Source organism: Nerophis lumbriciformis, linkage group LG15 (genome assembly GCF_033978685.3).
Source record: "Nerophis lumbriciformis linkage group LG15, RoL_Nlum_v2.1, whole genome shotgun sequence".
Lineage (NCBI taxonomy): Eukaryota > Metazoa > Chordata > Actinopteri > Syngnathiformes > Syngnathidae > Nerophis > Nerophis lumbriciformis.
In genome coordinates this window covers 4,940,182-4,956,865 of record NC_084562.2, presented here as the reverse complement: position 1 = coordinate 4,956,865, position 16,684 = coordinate 4,940,182, and the positions used below count along the sequence as shown (strand labels likewise).

Here is a 16,684-nt window from a genome sequence, read left to right as displayed (position 1 = left end):
AAACAAGGGGAGTGTCCGAGGATAATTTAAAGCTTCATCTCACTCTAGCTGAAGCATTTTGTGGCAGACACAAATAGGTTTGTCCGAGATGATAGCTTGGCTCAAGTGTTCCCCAGCTGCTGCTCAAAGAAGACAATTGGGATTCTGCAGGCAGGCAGGCTGGTATTGGACTATTAGTAATGACCAAGTACGTAAGTGACATCCATTTTATTTATTTTTTTACTGATTAAAAAAACATTGTGATCCACTGTCAACATTTTAGGACTCTTCTGTTGGTAAGATGTAGAAACAAATGTTTATATTTCTCACTTACAGCTTAACGTACAGTATACCTGAGAAATAAGGATTAAAAAAATAATTATTAAGCAAATTGTACATTTAAACTACTTTGAACACTGCCCGTATTTCCTAAAATTTTACTTTACCATGAAATATAATAATTTAAATCTTTCAGAAATGTTATATTTTGTACATATGTGTGGTAATCCTTATGCTATCATTACTTTTAGTTTAATTTCCTTAAAAAACAATACTAACTTACATAGAATTCACACTTTAGTTGTGTCCGCATTAGTGTTGTGGTACCGGTACCAATATTTTGGTACTGGTACCAAAATTATTTCGATACTTTTGGGTACTTTTCGGTACTTTTCTAAATAAAGGGGACCACAAAAAACTGCATTATTGGCTTTATTTTAATAAAAAATCTTACGGTACATTAAACATATGTTTCTTATTGCAATTTCTGTCCTTAGATAAAATAGTGAACATACAAGACAACTTGTTTTTTAGTAGTAAGTAAGCAAACGAAGGCTCCTAATTTAGCTGCTGACGTATGCAGTAACATATTGTGTCATTTATCATTCTATTATTTTGTCAAAATTAATACAGAAAAGTGGTAGAAAATGAATTATTAATCTACTTGTTCATTTACTGTTAATATTTGCTTACTTTCTCTTTTAACATGTTCTATCAACACTTCTGTTAAAATGTAATAATCACCTATTCTTTTGTGTGCTACTTTACATTAGTTTTGGATGATACCACACATGTAGGTATCAATCTGATACCAAGTCATTACAGGATCATACATTGGTCATATTCAAAGTCCTCATGTGTCCAGGGACATATTTCCTGAGTTTATAAACATAATATAATTTTTTTTTAAACGAAAGAAGATGTTGTGATGCCAAAAAATATTGACATTATCATAGTAGTATCTACTATATACGCTACTGTACTTGGTATCATTACAGTTGATGTCAGGTATAGGTCCACCAATGGCATTTGTTTACATTTTGATGCCGGTGAGCTACGGTGTGTAGTGAATGCATGTTTAGCTATTCCTCGTCCTGCAGGGATGATACTTCTAAGAAATGTACTTTATTTGTCGCAATGGAGTCGAGGATTACCAAACCAGTACTTTTCAGAGGCGGTATAGTACCGAATATGATTCATTAGTATCGCGGTACTATACTAATACCGGTATACCGTACAACCCTAGTCCGTATGTTTTTACTAGGTCCTGTGACCTTAACACAGGAAGGTCAAACTCATTTTCATTGTAGGCCACATCGCAGTTACAGACGACCTCAAACGACCACTTGTAACTGCGAAACCATCTACTGTAAATGTATATTTGCCAAATGATATTAGTAAATAAGTGCCCCTTTCATTTGATTATTATCATATTGTGTGTCAACAAACTGGTGGAAAAATGTATTTGCAATCATACCTTTAAGGCAGGAGTGTCCAAACTTTATGACTTATGAAAATTTGGCCGGGTGCCGAAAGCTGACTGTATGTAAAGTGTAACAATATATACCTTTACATATATATGTACATATTTGGGTTGTCCCAATACCAATATTTTGGTACCGGTACCAAATATATTTCGATACTTTTTAAAATAAAGAAGACCACAAAAAAATATTATTGGCTTTATTTGAACAGAAAATCTTATGATACATTAAACATATGTTTCTTATTGCAATCAATGGAGAATTTTGTCATAAAATAAAATAGTGAACATTCTAGACAACTTGTCTTTTAGTAGTAAGTAGGCAAAGGGGCTGCTAACGTATGCAGTAACAAAGGGGTCCCCAACCTTTTTTGCACCAGGGACCGGTTTAATGTAGGCATTATTTTCACGGACCGGCCTTCCACGTGTGGCAGATAAATATAACAAATAAGTGCATGCAAAATGAATACATGAAAAAACTCACCATAACGTTGAATTAATGGGAGCCCCGGGCCTTTTCACTTTGCAAAAAAGCTCTCCATAGACGGTTTTTTTTTTACTAATTTTTGCTAGGAGTCAGCTTCTTTTGGCTTTAGTATCTGATGGGTTATAGGTGATACATCACATTCATGGACAAACGCATGGATATATAAGAAAGCTAGAAATACTTGCCGTTAGTTCCAATAGATCAGTGGTTCTCAAATGGGGGTACGCATACCCTTGGGGGTACTTTAAGGTATGCCAAGGGGTACGTGAGATTTTTTTTAAATATTCTAAAAATAGCAACAATTCAAAAATCCTTTGTAAATATAAATAAAAACCTATCTTTTTTTCCAAATAGTTCAAGAAAGACCACTGCAAATGAGCAATAGTTTGCACTGTTATACAATTTAATAAATCAGAAACTGATGACATAGTGCTGTATTTTACTTCTTTATCTCTTTTTTTCAACCAAAAATGCTTTGCTCTGATTAGGGGGTACTTGAATTAAAAATGTTTTCACAGGGGGTACATCACTGAAAAAAAGTTGAGAACCACTGCAATAGATTTCTGTGGATTTCTATTTCCATTCTAAAAGTTACGTATTCATATGTTGTGCAATATTTCAGACGTAGATACACTAATGTTAGCTTTTTTTGGTCCAATTATCCATGCGTAAATACATCTGTTATTGTTAACTTGTGTAATAGGACTATGTGCAATAATACCAGAACTTTAACATACTAGACTAAAAGAGATGTGTATTTTTTTCCTTCAGCACAATTATTATATGCAACAATTTAGCACTTCTCCATCTGCCTTATGCACTTTAACTACTATGGTCACTTTGTTCCTGATCTGCCCTGGTCCTAGATCATCAACCTGCCGCGGACTGCAGATGGAACCTAGCTATTGGCTACGATTCGGCACCTTTACATTTTATATGTTTATTAATGTGCATTGTCCTATGTAACAAAGATGTAACAAATATAGCAAATGCAGACTTCCTATCAGGGGTTTAATAATACATCTATGAACACGCATATTGGTGTGTCCGGTGGGACTGGCAAAGGTTAAGTAGGAGAAAATGCGGTCGGTTATAAATTATTTAATGTCTCCGTGCGGCCGGGTAGAAAATTCGTCACGGACCGGTGCGGGCCCCGGAACGGTGGCTGGGGACTATTGCAGTAACATATTGTGTCATTTCTCATTCTATTGTTTTGTCAAAACTATAAAAGCTGTAGAACATGGATCTACTTGTTCATTTACTGTTAATATCTGCTTACAAATTCTATCTACACTTCTGTTAAAATGTAATATGCACTCATTCCTTTTTTTGGATACTTTACATGAGTTTTAGGTGATACTACACATTTTGGTATCAATCCAACACCAAGTAGTTACAGGGTCATACATTGGTCATAATTAAAGTTATCTTGTGTCCAGGGACATTTTTCCAGACTTTATAAATCACAAAAAAATAACTAAATGATTTTGTAATAGTAAAAATATTGATATAATCATTCTAGTATCGACTAGATACGGCTCTTGTACTTGGTATTGTTACAGTCGATGATCCACCCATTTGTTTACACTGAGGAGCGCCAGCTTTCTGTTAGTGGGGAGGTATTGTATCCTCTTACGGTGTGTGCTGATGCATGTTTAGCTATTCCTCGTCCTGCAGGGATGATACTTGTAAGAAACATACTTATTTGTCACCATGAAGGCGAGGATTAGTGATTTAGAAGTAGCTAAAACACTGCCGACTGCAGATGGATGTTAGCCGCTAGCTAGCTATAATTTAAAGCATGGGTGTCAAACTCTGGCCCGCGGGCCAAATTTGGCCCGCCGGGGAATTTCACTTGGCCCGTGAGGCGATAACAAATTAACACTAGAGCTGGCCCGCCGATTTTATACAGCGACGATGCTGCGGTACACCGCTAATTCTCATACTTGCCATATCTCCCGGGAGACTCCCAAATTTCAGTGCCCCTCACGAGAATTGTAACGTCTCCTTTTCGTCCAGTCCAACAAGAGCTGGCCCAGTTACATATAATGTGCGGCTTTAGCACGCACACAGAAGTGAATGCAATGCATACTTGATCTTCAGCGATACAGGTTACACTGAGGGTGCCAGTATAAAAAAACTTTAACATTGTTAGAAATATACGCCACACTGTGAATCCACACCAAACAAGAATGCGGGGGTGTATATTGTAGCGTCCAGGTGTTGTGCCAGATAATGCACCCCCGGCGTAGAATGCACCCCCTGACGGGAGTGTTGTATCATCTAAAGCCCACACTTAAAGTTTCCACGTGCAAGATTGAATCTATTTGAAAAAGTTATTTAATAAGAAGCCAAAAGTGCAAAAACAATAATGTTCGTGTTGGAGGAGTTGTGAATGAATGAAATATGAAATGCACATTTATTGTTGGTTTCAAGCCAAAATGAGCCCATTTTACCTCTTATGTCTCCACACCGTGTCGCTTGTAAGTACTCCGTATTCAGCAATGTCATATATATATATATATATATATATATATATATATATATATATATATATATATATATATACAAAGGCTGTAACTGTCGGAAGAAACCTGATTGCCCTCTCAACGGGGGGTGCTTACAAACATCAGTTGTCTACCAATCTAAGGTAACACGCAAGGACATTAACACATCCGACACATATGTAGGATTAACCGAGGGAGAATTCAAAACCAGATGGAACAATCACAAGGCTTCTTTCAGGAACAAAAACCTGCGAAATACCACAGAACTCAGCAAACACATTTGGGACCTCAAAGACAATAATGTTGAATATTCAATAACATGGCAAATTCTTGCATCCAGCACACCTAACAATAGTGGTAATAAAAGATGCAACCTATGCTTGAAAGAGAAACTGTTTATTATTTACCGTCCAGACCTGTCATCCCTCAACAAGCGCAGCGAAATTGTAACAGCATGCCGCCATAGACGGAAACACCTCCTAGGTAACATATGAGCCAATCACCACGCTTCTACGCCAGCCTGTACCCACCCACTCTGTGCCCTATATAAACCATGGTATGCGAATGCTCCCATTAAAATCTCCTGATGATTGAGGGTACCCCCCCTCATGAAACAGGCCTGTAGAGATGAAATAGTCTTGTGATTTTTTTTTCCCCACACATACATATATATATATATATATATATATATATATATATCGTGGTCAAAAGTTTACATACACTTGTAAACAACATAATGACATGGCTGTCATGAGTTTCCAATAATTTCTACAACTTTTTTTTTTTTTCACTGCAATAAGGCGCTTTTGGTAGCCATCCACAAGCTTCTGGCAAGCTTCTGGCAAGCTTCTGGTTGAATTTTTGACCACTGTTCTTGACAAAATTGGTGCAGTTCAGCTAAATTTGTTGGTTTTCTTCAGCATTGTCCACACGTTTAAGTCAGGACTTTGGGAAGGTCATTCTAAAACCTTAATTCCAGCCTGATTTAGCCATTTCTTTACCACTTTTGACATGTGTTTGGGGTCATTGTCCTGTTGGAACACCCAACTGCGCCCAAGACCCAACCTCCGGGCTGATGATTTTAGGTTGTCCTGAAGAATTTGGAGGTAATCCTCATTTTCCATTGTCCCATTTACTCTCTGTAAAGCACCAGTTCCATTGGCAGAAAAACTGGCCCAGAGCATAATACTACCACCACCATGCTTAACGGTAGGCTTGGTGTTCCTGGGATTAAAGGTCTCACCTTTTCTCCTCCAAACATATTGCTGTGTATTGTGGCCAAACAGCTCAATTTTTGTTTCATCTGACATCACATGGACAAAGATAAGACCTTCTGTAGGAAAGTTCTGTGGTCAGATGAAACAAAAATGTTGCTGTTTGGCCACAATAGTACTTTCTTGTCGGGAGAACAACTTGCCATGGCTTTCAACCTGATATTTCCATATGTTTGATTCTCCTTTGTCCATTTCTGCTCGCTTGTGGCTCATCAGTAGCAAGTGAACTGCAGCCAAGTTCCCCCGTTACGGCACGGCACAAGGGTAAAAAAGGACACGTTCGCGCCCGCTAAAAAAAATGTGTGACGTAATTGAAATTTATAGTTAACACGTTATTATCGCGTTGACTTTGACAGCCCTAATATATATATATATATATATGTGTGTATATATATATACGTGTATTTGTATTGAACCGTTTCGGTACGGGGGTTTCGGTTCGGTTCGGAGGTGTACCGAACGAGTTTCCACACGGACATATTAAGTAGCGTACCGCACGTTGTGTAAACAATGCACACTGAGGCACAACACACGGCATGCTAGTAGCGACCGGGCTAGGACAACATGTAAAAGCCAGAGCTGGAAGACCCTCCTGCCTCGTTAAGATCTCCCGTTTGGGAACACTTTGGCTGCGCGATACAACAATGGAGGACGGAGGTTTGCCGACATTGCCGACTGCTTCTGACAACACGTCAAACATGCTAACCCATTTGAAGCGTCACCACCGCATTCAAGCAGCCTCTCCTTGGTGAGTCAGGCAGGGCTAAAGCAATAACAAATGTTTTTATAGCAGCAGATTTAAGTCCATATTGCCTTAAAGGGGAACATTATCACAATTTCAGAAGGGTTAAAACCATTAAAAATCAGTTCCCAGTGGCTTATTTTATTTTTCGTAGTTTTTTTCAAAATTTTACCCATCACGCAATATCCCTAAAAAAAGCTTCAAAGTGCCTGATTTTAACCATCGCTATATACACCCGTCCATTTTCCTGTGACGTCACAAAGTGATGCCAACACAAACAAACATGGCGCATAGAACAGCAAGCTATAGCGACATTAGCTCGGATTCAGACTCGGATTTCAACGGCTTAAGCGATTCAACAGATTACGCATGTATTGAAACGGATGGTTGTAGTGTGGAGGCAGGTAGCGAAAACAAAATTGAAGAAGAAACTGAAGCTATTGAGCCATATCGGTTTGAACCGTATGCAAGCGAAACCGACGAAAACGACACGACAGCCAGCGACACGGGAGAAAGCGAGGACGAATTCGGCGATCGCCTTCTAACCAACGATTGGTATGTGTTTGTTTGGCATTAAAGGAAACTAACAACTATGAACTAGGTTTACAGCATATGAAATACATTTGGCAACAACATGCACTTTGAGAGTGCTGACAGCCCAATTTTCATCAATTAATATATTCTGTAGACATACCCTCATCCGCGCTCTTTTCCTGAAAGCTGATCTGTCCAGTTTTGGAGTTGATGTAGCAGGCCAGGGAAGCTAGGGTCGATATTTTTCTCTTGATCATCTTCGGTGGCATAAGGCACGGTGTGAGCCAAGACATCCAGGGGTTTTAGCTCGCTCGTCTGCGGGAACAAACTGCCGCCATTGCTTGCCGTGCTACTGAGGTCCTTTGTCCCTGAATTGCTCACACACTCCGGCAGATTCAATGGGGGTCTGGCGGCAGAGTTCTTTGACTTTATCGTTGGAAATGCATCTGCTTTGAGTGTCGCAGGATATCCACACATTCTTGCCATCTCTGTCGTAGCATAGCTTTCGACGGTAAAGTGTGCGGAACAAACGTCCAATTTCTTGCCACTTTCGCATCTTTGGGCCACTGGTGCAACTTGAATCCGTCCCTGTTCGTGTTGTTACACCCTCCGACAACACACCGACGAGGCATGATGTCTCCAAGGTACGGAAAACAGTCGAAAAAACGGAAAATAACAGAGCTGATTTGACTCGGTGTTTGAGAAAATGGCAGATTGCTTCCCGATGTGACGTCACAACGTGACGTCATCGCTCCGAGAGCGAATAATAGAAAGGTGTTTAATTCGCCAAAATTCACCCATTTAGAGTTCGGAAATCGGTTTAAAAAATATATGGTCTTTTTTCTGCAACATCAAGGTATATATTGATGCTTACATAGGTCTGGTGATAATGTTCCCCTTTAAAACTAGATTTTGACCCACTTCTATGGTGGAAGAACAATGAGCCCACATATTCTCTTACTGCCAAATTAGCCAGGCTGGGGGGAAAAGAAAAGTTAATCTGAGGCTGAGTTGTCTTGAAACTGTTTAATGTTGCACTTTTTATATGTAGAAGAAAAGTTTTGTCATTTTATTTAAACTGAGCAACAACTTGAGGCAGTTTAATGTTGATTAACGTGGACCCCGACTTAAACAAGTTGAAAAACTTATTCGGGTATTACCATTTAATGGTCAATTGTACGGAATATGTACTGTACTGTCCAATCTACTAATAAAAGTCTCAATCAATCAATCAAAAAAAGCACTTTATATGTAGAAAGGTTTTGTTAAGAAGCCATTCTGAGCCTTATCTTATTTGGTTTTTATTTTATATATGTTGACCACATTAACCCTGGCAATGGACCCTGTGTGTACATGTATGTTACGCCATTGTTTACAAATTTGGTAAATTAATAACCAAAAACTGTATATTTTGTTGTTTTCTTACTGTACCAAAAATGAACCGAAATGTTTGTGTACCGTTACACCACTAATATATATATATATATATATATACACATTATTTTATATTATTTTGAAAGCTTTAATAAGCATTTGGACTGGCCCTGATACAAGTGTTGATATATTTGCAAGACAAAACACAAGTGCAAAATACAGTACTTCACTATACACATACACGATACCACGCCTCCGTTAATGGTGGTAATAGTGCAGAAAAACACGCCTCATTATTTGTACATATGTAGATATGATGTATATTCAAACATGTAGCAGTTCTCTTTGCACCTGGTAAAATACAAGTACGTCAAAACACATTGAAGTAAAACATCAAATCTTGCATCAGCGACGCAAAACCAAGAGCAATATTGGAGTCCAATAAAGAGGAGGTCTAAGGAGATACTGTATACACCCTGAGATGCAGTTACCCGTAGTTACCGATTATTACGCTCTGCTCAGGGAGGTCCGATGAGGAGGGGTTTCAACAAGCTGGAATATAATATGGAGAAATAGGGCGGGTGGAGTCAGAGAGGTGCATGCTGTGTAGCAGCTGGTGGGGGAAGGGAGGAGCAAGGAGAGACTGAAGGGAGAGAACACTGGGACCTTGTTAAGGATAGTGCCATTGAACGCCACATCACATTTCAGGACCTCAGGTAAGAGGTTCATTCAGTTCTTGTTTTCTTGATTTGAACACGCCGTGGGCATTCAGAATCATTTGATAATTAGAAAAAGATTGCTGGTTTATTTAGGTATTTGGTCATGCTCAGTAATTACAGTTCTTGTTCTTAATCATAGCACTTTTGACCTACCGGTTATTTTGTTTGGTCTTTTTTTGTATTTGTCTTTTACTGGGTAGTGTTTGAGTTGATGTATTCATCGCTAATAACTGTAATCTTCAATAATTATTCATATTGTAATGATGTATATATTGAAAGCTCACTGACAAAACAAATGACAGGGCTCATAATGGTGTGCCTGACAGAAAATAAAACTACAAAATTATTGCTGGCACTGCTAGCGCTTGCTTGTGTGGACCCATGCTGGTTTACACGCATGGATTTCTTTTTAATATGAATAATGTATTGTATCCTCTTGACAACTTCCACGGTCGACTTGTTTTGATTGGATCTATTAGTATGAGATCTGGGTCCTCTTCTGAATGATACAGAGACATGTGACTGTATATTTACGATGATGACATTAACACTTTTATGCAGACTAATCCAACATTATTATTAATCTGATTTTTTTTTTTTTGGAGTGCAGAATGACACAAACTATCTGGAACGTTCCTGGCGATGAATTTCAGGCAGTTTGTCCAAGTAGTGTTAGCGTCTTGTAGTGTAATCCCAATACCAACATTTTGGTACCGGTACCAGTACCAAAATTATTTCGGTACTTTTCTAAATAAAGGGGACCACAAAAAATTGCATTATTGGCTTTATTTTAACAAAAAATATTACGGTGCATTAAACATATGTTTCTTATTACAAGTTTGTCCTTAAATAAAATTGTGAACATACAAGACAACTTGTCTTTTATTAGTAAGTAAGCAAACAAAGGCTCCTAATTTAGCTGCTGACGTATGCAGTAATTTTCCGTTCTATTATTTTGTCAACATTATTAAGGACAAGTGGTAGAGAATGAATTATTAATCTACTTGTTCATTTACTGTTAATATCTGCTTACTTTCTCTTTTAACATGTTCTATCTACACTTCTGTTAACATGTAATAATCACTTGTTCTTTTGTTGTTTGATACTTTACATTAGTTTTGGATGATACCACAAATTTGGGTATCAATCTGATTCCAAGTCTTTACAGGATCATACATTGGTCATATTCAAAGTCTTCATGTGTGCAGGGACATATTTCCTGAGTTTATAAACATCATATAAATAACAAAAAAAAAAAAAAAAAGATGTGATGCCAAAAAATATTGACGTAATCATAGTAGTAGCCACTAGATACGCTACTGTACTTGGTATCATTACATTGGATGTTAAGTGTAGATCCACCAATGGCGTTTGTTTACATTTTGACACCAGTGAGCGACGGTGTGTAGTGAAGCATGTTTAGCTATTCCTCGTCTTGCAGGGATGATACTTGTAAGAAACTTACTTTATTTGTCGCCATGGACGCGAAGATTACTTTTCAGAGGCGGCATAGTACCGAATATGATTCATTAGTATCGCAGTACTATACAGATACCGGTATACCGTACAACCCTAGCGTCTTGTTGGTTGGTTTTAGCTTGCCGGTTCCGATACCGTTCATCCATGAGTAAGATCAGCCAATACCAATACCGATTCTTATCACATTAATTAACTGTACATTTTTCAGTTTATTTAGGGTGAGCCATATGGACAGTGTAACAATATCAATACAGAATTTAAACTAGTTCCTTATTGTCTTTTATTGGATACAATTGTTTGAGCAAAATAACTTGAATAGTACACAACTAAACAAAAGCAAAAACTACAATCTATTACATATATTTTTTTAAATGTTTCCTTCAAAATCCTCCTGTGTTTAAGGAATTATTTGGTGTGTTTGAAAACATAATGAAAACAATAAAACACATTTTCGACGAAATAAAAATATTGACCTAATCACTCCAGTATCAATCATATACTGATACTACCAATTTATGGATCGATCGATCCGCCCTACCATTACGTGTTGTGTACAATGCTGACACAGCAACAGGTTGTTCTATTGTCTTCTCTTTAGACTTTTATTAATTTGTTTTATTAATTGCTTGTTATTATTTGCTTACTTTCTGTTGCAACATAGTTCCATCTACACTTCTTAAACATTCCTAAGCATTCATTTATCTTAGCTATTAGCATCCCTGCTCCTAGCTTGCTCTGTGTTACATGTTTAGCATCATTCTCCAGAGGCTTGTAATTAAAAATTGCAAATTGTTCTTGCAATGCTAAGAAATGCAGTTGTTTTTGCTGTAATGGAGGTGATTATTATTAGTTGAGACTGGAATTGGTCCACACTGTGTATGGAGACACATAATCAGCTGCTAGCCGCTTGTCAGCCCAGGGACTAAAAATAAATACAGTATCATCCAGAGGGGATTGGCGTTTGTGATCGGTAATAAAAGTCTGTAATGACGAGGACAATCACATATTTTTTCACAAAAATTGTCCGAAACTGATTGATCGGCACATTCCTAATGCGTTATCAATATGAATCATATATATTCCCTTATTTCTTCAGTCTATTTGCTCATACAAACCTAAACACGATTAAGAGAGATTCAAAATGAATTGTATTTAATTGTGATTAATGACTTAATCAATAGACCTGTGATTAATCTGATTAGAGCATTTTGATTGATTGATGGCACTATCTTATTATTTATTATATTAGTTATTAACTTACTGGACCAGGGTGGGAGAGCTATTTTTTCTTAGTACTGTATATTTTTGCAACATGATTCTATGCAGTACATCAGCAAATAATAGGTCTTCTCTGGAAGACCTATTATTCTTTTTCCCTGCACAACTTTTTAAGGTCTCCTGGAGCACTGGGTCCCAAACTTATTCTGACAACCCACTTTATAAAAGTAGGAAACCACTGAAAAATAATAGAAGTGAGTAGAGTAAATCTCAGAAGACTACATTTTTGGTTCAACCACACACACGTTTTACAAACACGGACACAGTGTTGATATAACCGGAACTAAAACTAGCCTTTGCTTTGGTAGAGAAATACAAATAGGTGATAATATAGGATTTTTGAACAGTTTGATGACACTGTTTTCCTCCTTTTGTGCATATTTTTTATTTAAATTAAATGTTCTCATATAATATTGTATTTAATATATTGTATACTCTTATCTACCAAAGCTGATGTGGTGATTTTGTTGTATGTCTTCGCTAAAATATACATGCACAAATCCTTCTTTCGGTGACTAACAATCTAAAAAGAACTAATAAAAAATACATGGATGTATTTTGTTATTTGCTGTGGTAGAATCCAGGTTAATACAGTCATTGCCATTTGCACTGAACAGGAAGTCACTATGTGCAGGTTTAATTTCTGTAGTTACAGTCTGTTGCTTTGCGATAATGATGAAGTTAAGAACACAAGTCGACATTAACGGACCTATGATATTTTTCGAACTATAGAGCGCACCATAAGTTGTACCCACTACATTTTAAAATAAAAATACATCGTTCCATATATCTGCGACTTAAGTCACAGATACTGTACATGAGTTGGGAAATGAGATATTTACACAGAAATATTTTGTAAATGTTTATTTACATACCTTACAGTAATTGTTTCTAACTGGTGCCTGTTACACGGCAGTAAAACAAAACAGAAAAGTCATTATTGTGGACCCAATAGCTACGGAAGCTAACGCTCCGATCAGCCAAATAGACTCAAAAACTCCACGGTGACGTTTTGGTGAATTTACTAAGGAATTAGTCAAACTGAAACAATACAAAAAAAATATTAACACAGACACTTGTTAATATGTTAGTATATTAGCTAATGATAATGACGCAATCTTGATTACATTACAATACCTTATGAAAACACTATTATCAAACACGTGACAGTTTAGTTAATACGAATTGTTTTAGTTATATTATAAAACTTGCAAACGTTGCCTGGAATGATACACTAAATGAAGAAACCATACGAGTAGAAACGCTATGGACGACTAGTACACGGAACGCAACTTATAAGAACAGAAGGAAATACTGTAGACTTTCAACCCACAGTACCTGCAGTGAGCGAACTCGTACAAATAAATGGCGCCATAGCACAAACAATAACACTTCTTTAGCGTCTGTGTTGGTGTTACTACTATGTAAGCTTGTTATATACTCAATGTTTATTTATATAGCCCTAAATCACAAGTGTCTCAAAGGGCTGCACAAGCCACAACGACATCCTCGGTTCAGAGCCCACATAAGGGCAAGGAAAAACTCACCCCAGTGGGACGTCGATGTGAATGACTATGAGAAACCTTGGAGAGGACCGCATATGTGGGTAACACCCCCCCCCCCCTCTAGGGGAGACCGAATGCAATGGATGTCGAGTGGGTCTGACATAATATTGTGAGAGTCCAGTCCATAGTGGATATATACAAAACATTATGGTCATTAGCGAAGAAAAAGGCATAGATTAGCCGCACCGTTATGTAAGCCGCAGTGTGCAAAGCTTGGGAAAAAAGTAGCAACATGTAGTCCAGAAAAGACGGATAGCGAATACCCTATTGGAACAATACATACATTGACATTTATTTATTTCAGTCCTTTTCCAACACAGTTGTTTCAATCAAGAAATATTCTTGACGTGGCTCATTCATTGTGTGTTTCTTTGTTGCCTAGGAACCAACAATAACAATGCATGGCTTGTAAACCACCGAACATGGCTCAAAGGAAGAGGCCAGGGACCAGCGGAGCACACCCTATGGCTCCTCCAGTCCCCACTCCCTGTCCCACACCTCATCATACAGAGTCATGTGATGTGAAAGCCCTCTCTGGTCGGCAGCGCCCGACCCGCTACCCGAAGGAATCACATGTTCCAAAGCCCCTTCCCCGCACCTGTAAGGCACAATATTCCTCTCCCAAGTGTGAGGACGTGGTTCCGAGCTGTCCGGTAGAAGACACGATTGCAGATGTTGAACTGAAACGATACAACAGTCAAACAGATGCAGAATCAGAGAACCAGCGACCACCAACCCCATCGGCGCCTGAACTTGATCCTGAGCGCGATGATCACAACCAAGTAGACGTCCATGATGGAGCTGACAGCCTGGATGATGACTCCAGCTCGGACTACATTAACAACACTTCAGAGGATGAAGAAGACTATGATGACGGTGAGTAAATAATCCAGTCGAAATAGTGACTTGTGTTATTTTAACCCCGCTGAAGAGGTTGTGTTTTTGTTCACATCTCTTGTTGGTCATCAGGATTATTGGTTTAATATCTCTAAGAGGTTTTGCATAATGTATAGGGAGGGATGTTTCAGCTCGATGAAATAAAAAAGGGGGTTTACCCTTCAAGACAGCAAACTCAGATAATTGGGTGCGGGCAAAACTACAGCCCATAAAGTTAAAGTTAAAGTTAAAGTACCAATGATTGTCACACACACACTAGGTGTGGCGAAATTATTCTCTGCATTTGACCCATCACCCTTGATCACCCCCTGGGAGGTGAGGGGAGCAGTGGGCAGCAGCGGTGGCTGCGCCCGGGAATCATTTTGGTGATTTAACCCCCAATTCCAACCCTTGATGCTGAGTGCCAAGCAGGGAGGTAATGGGTCCCATTTTTAAAGTCTTTGGTATGACTCGGCCGGGATTTGAACTCCCAACCTACCGATCTCAGGACGGACACTCTAACCACTAGGCCACTGAGTAGGTAGAAAGCATGCAGATGTGTTAAAAGTGTCCAGGAAGAAGTAAAACTGGAACCTTTTGAACAATCATGAATCCAGACGGTGTTAGACTTAGACTTAGACTTCCTTTTTGTTGTCATTCAAATTTGAACTTTACAGTTCAGATAAGAACAACATTTTGTTGCATTTGCTCATGGTAGTGCAGGATAAAATAGCAATACGGTGCAGATATAAATGAATAGATTACTGTACAGATAAATAAATTGCACTTTTAGCATCCAGGTTTATGGATGTATGTTATATTGTCTTTATATTCCAGTGAGTTAATCCATTTTTGGGGGGAATTGAAGGGATTATTATGATGCGTTCAAGAGTCTTATGGCCTGAGGGAAGAAGCTGTTACAGAACCTGGAGGTTCTGCCACGCAGGCTGCGGAACCTTTTTACGGATTACTGATCACCCCCAAAATCTAATCACTTGTTACTTTAGGGAAGGGATTTATATGGCCCCATTTCCTGGGTTGATCTTGCGTGAAAAGAACGTGGAGGTTAATCATTTCGCAATGCAGTCTGCTAAAATGATGGAAAACGCCACTCTACATAGCAACTGACGCTGTGGTCAAACTTGGAATTGCCACAAAACACATTTTAAGATATTCAACACTCTACTGTGGTTTGGCGGCTTAAGTGGATAGTGTGCCACCCACTTCGTCACGTTTCATGTGTCATGTGGACGGCGATGAATCCTCTTCCTACTGTGTCCCATTTCAAAAATGTTCTGAAAGTTTGACAAAAAATCTGCCTGTAGCTTTTTGATTAATGTTGGGAACTAACTGACAGACAAACAAACCCCAACGATTGCATATATATTGTGCAATCATTTCATGGGAGTCACTCTGTCCTGTATGTCTATGATGTACTCAGGTGGGTACCACGAAAAGATTGCACAGGGGTTGGGAATCAAATGAGGTCCTTGGTCTATGAACAAGTTCCGTTCCTATGGCTGCGATGTAAATCAAGTTTTAGTGTAAGTCGGAACTTAAACCTAAATTACACATAATGAACACTTCGGTCACCTGCACTGTACACAAAACACATGGAGAACTTAAAAAATACAGTAATACAGATAAAAACGACACAAATTACATGAAAGAGTAATCAAAATGAGAATGAAGAAGTCTGTATTTGTCTTCCTGTGGTTGTCAATGGAAGGAAGAGACAGGCTTATTGGGAGGATGAAGTCTCAATAATGAGACCACTTCACTGCTTATTTATTTATCACTTTCCCTTTTACAGCAGTAGATCATGGCACATGTTCAAAGATACCATATGTAACCTTGATAATAGTTAACTGAGTGTTCCACGACGTCCACTTGACTTTCACATTGGCTTTCTTTATCTTTGACGCAAAATGAAAGTTAAAAAGTTAACTGCAAAAAATGAAATTGATAATGTTTTTTCTCATAACTTGTTTTTCTTATTCGTTTTGTACAGTACTGATAGTTAATGGGGGTGCAACACAAAACGTCGTCACACAGGGACCCCCTGGGTACTGTTTAAGAAGTTCTGCACAGTAACAACCAACTGCAGT

General features: G+C 38.3%; 1 protein-coding gene across 4 annotated transcripts in view; it reads left to right on the top strand.

Annotated features, from left to right (window-relative positions):
• Window positions 1–16,684, top strand: part of LOC133615997 (amyloid-beta A4 precursor protein-binding family A member 2-like) — a 142,699-nt gene that overhangs the window by 48,324 nt on the left and 77,691 nt on the right. For 2 of the 4 annotated variants that reach the window (XM_072914767.1, XM_061974975.1), the window contains exons 1-2: window positions 9,281–9,375; window positions 14,083–14,576. In XM_072914767.1, the coding sequence (XP_072770868.1) occupies window positions 14,102–14,576 (475 nt within the window). In that variant the 5' untranslated portion in view covers window positions 9,281–9,375; window positions 14,083–14,101. Of the gene's footprint in view, window positions 1–9,280; window positions 9,376–14,082; window positions 14,577–16,684 lie in introns of those variants that run through there. The other 2 variants (XM_061974974.2, XM_061974976.1) reach the window with 1 other exon arrangement.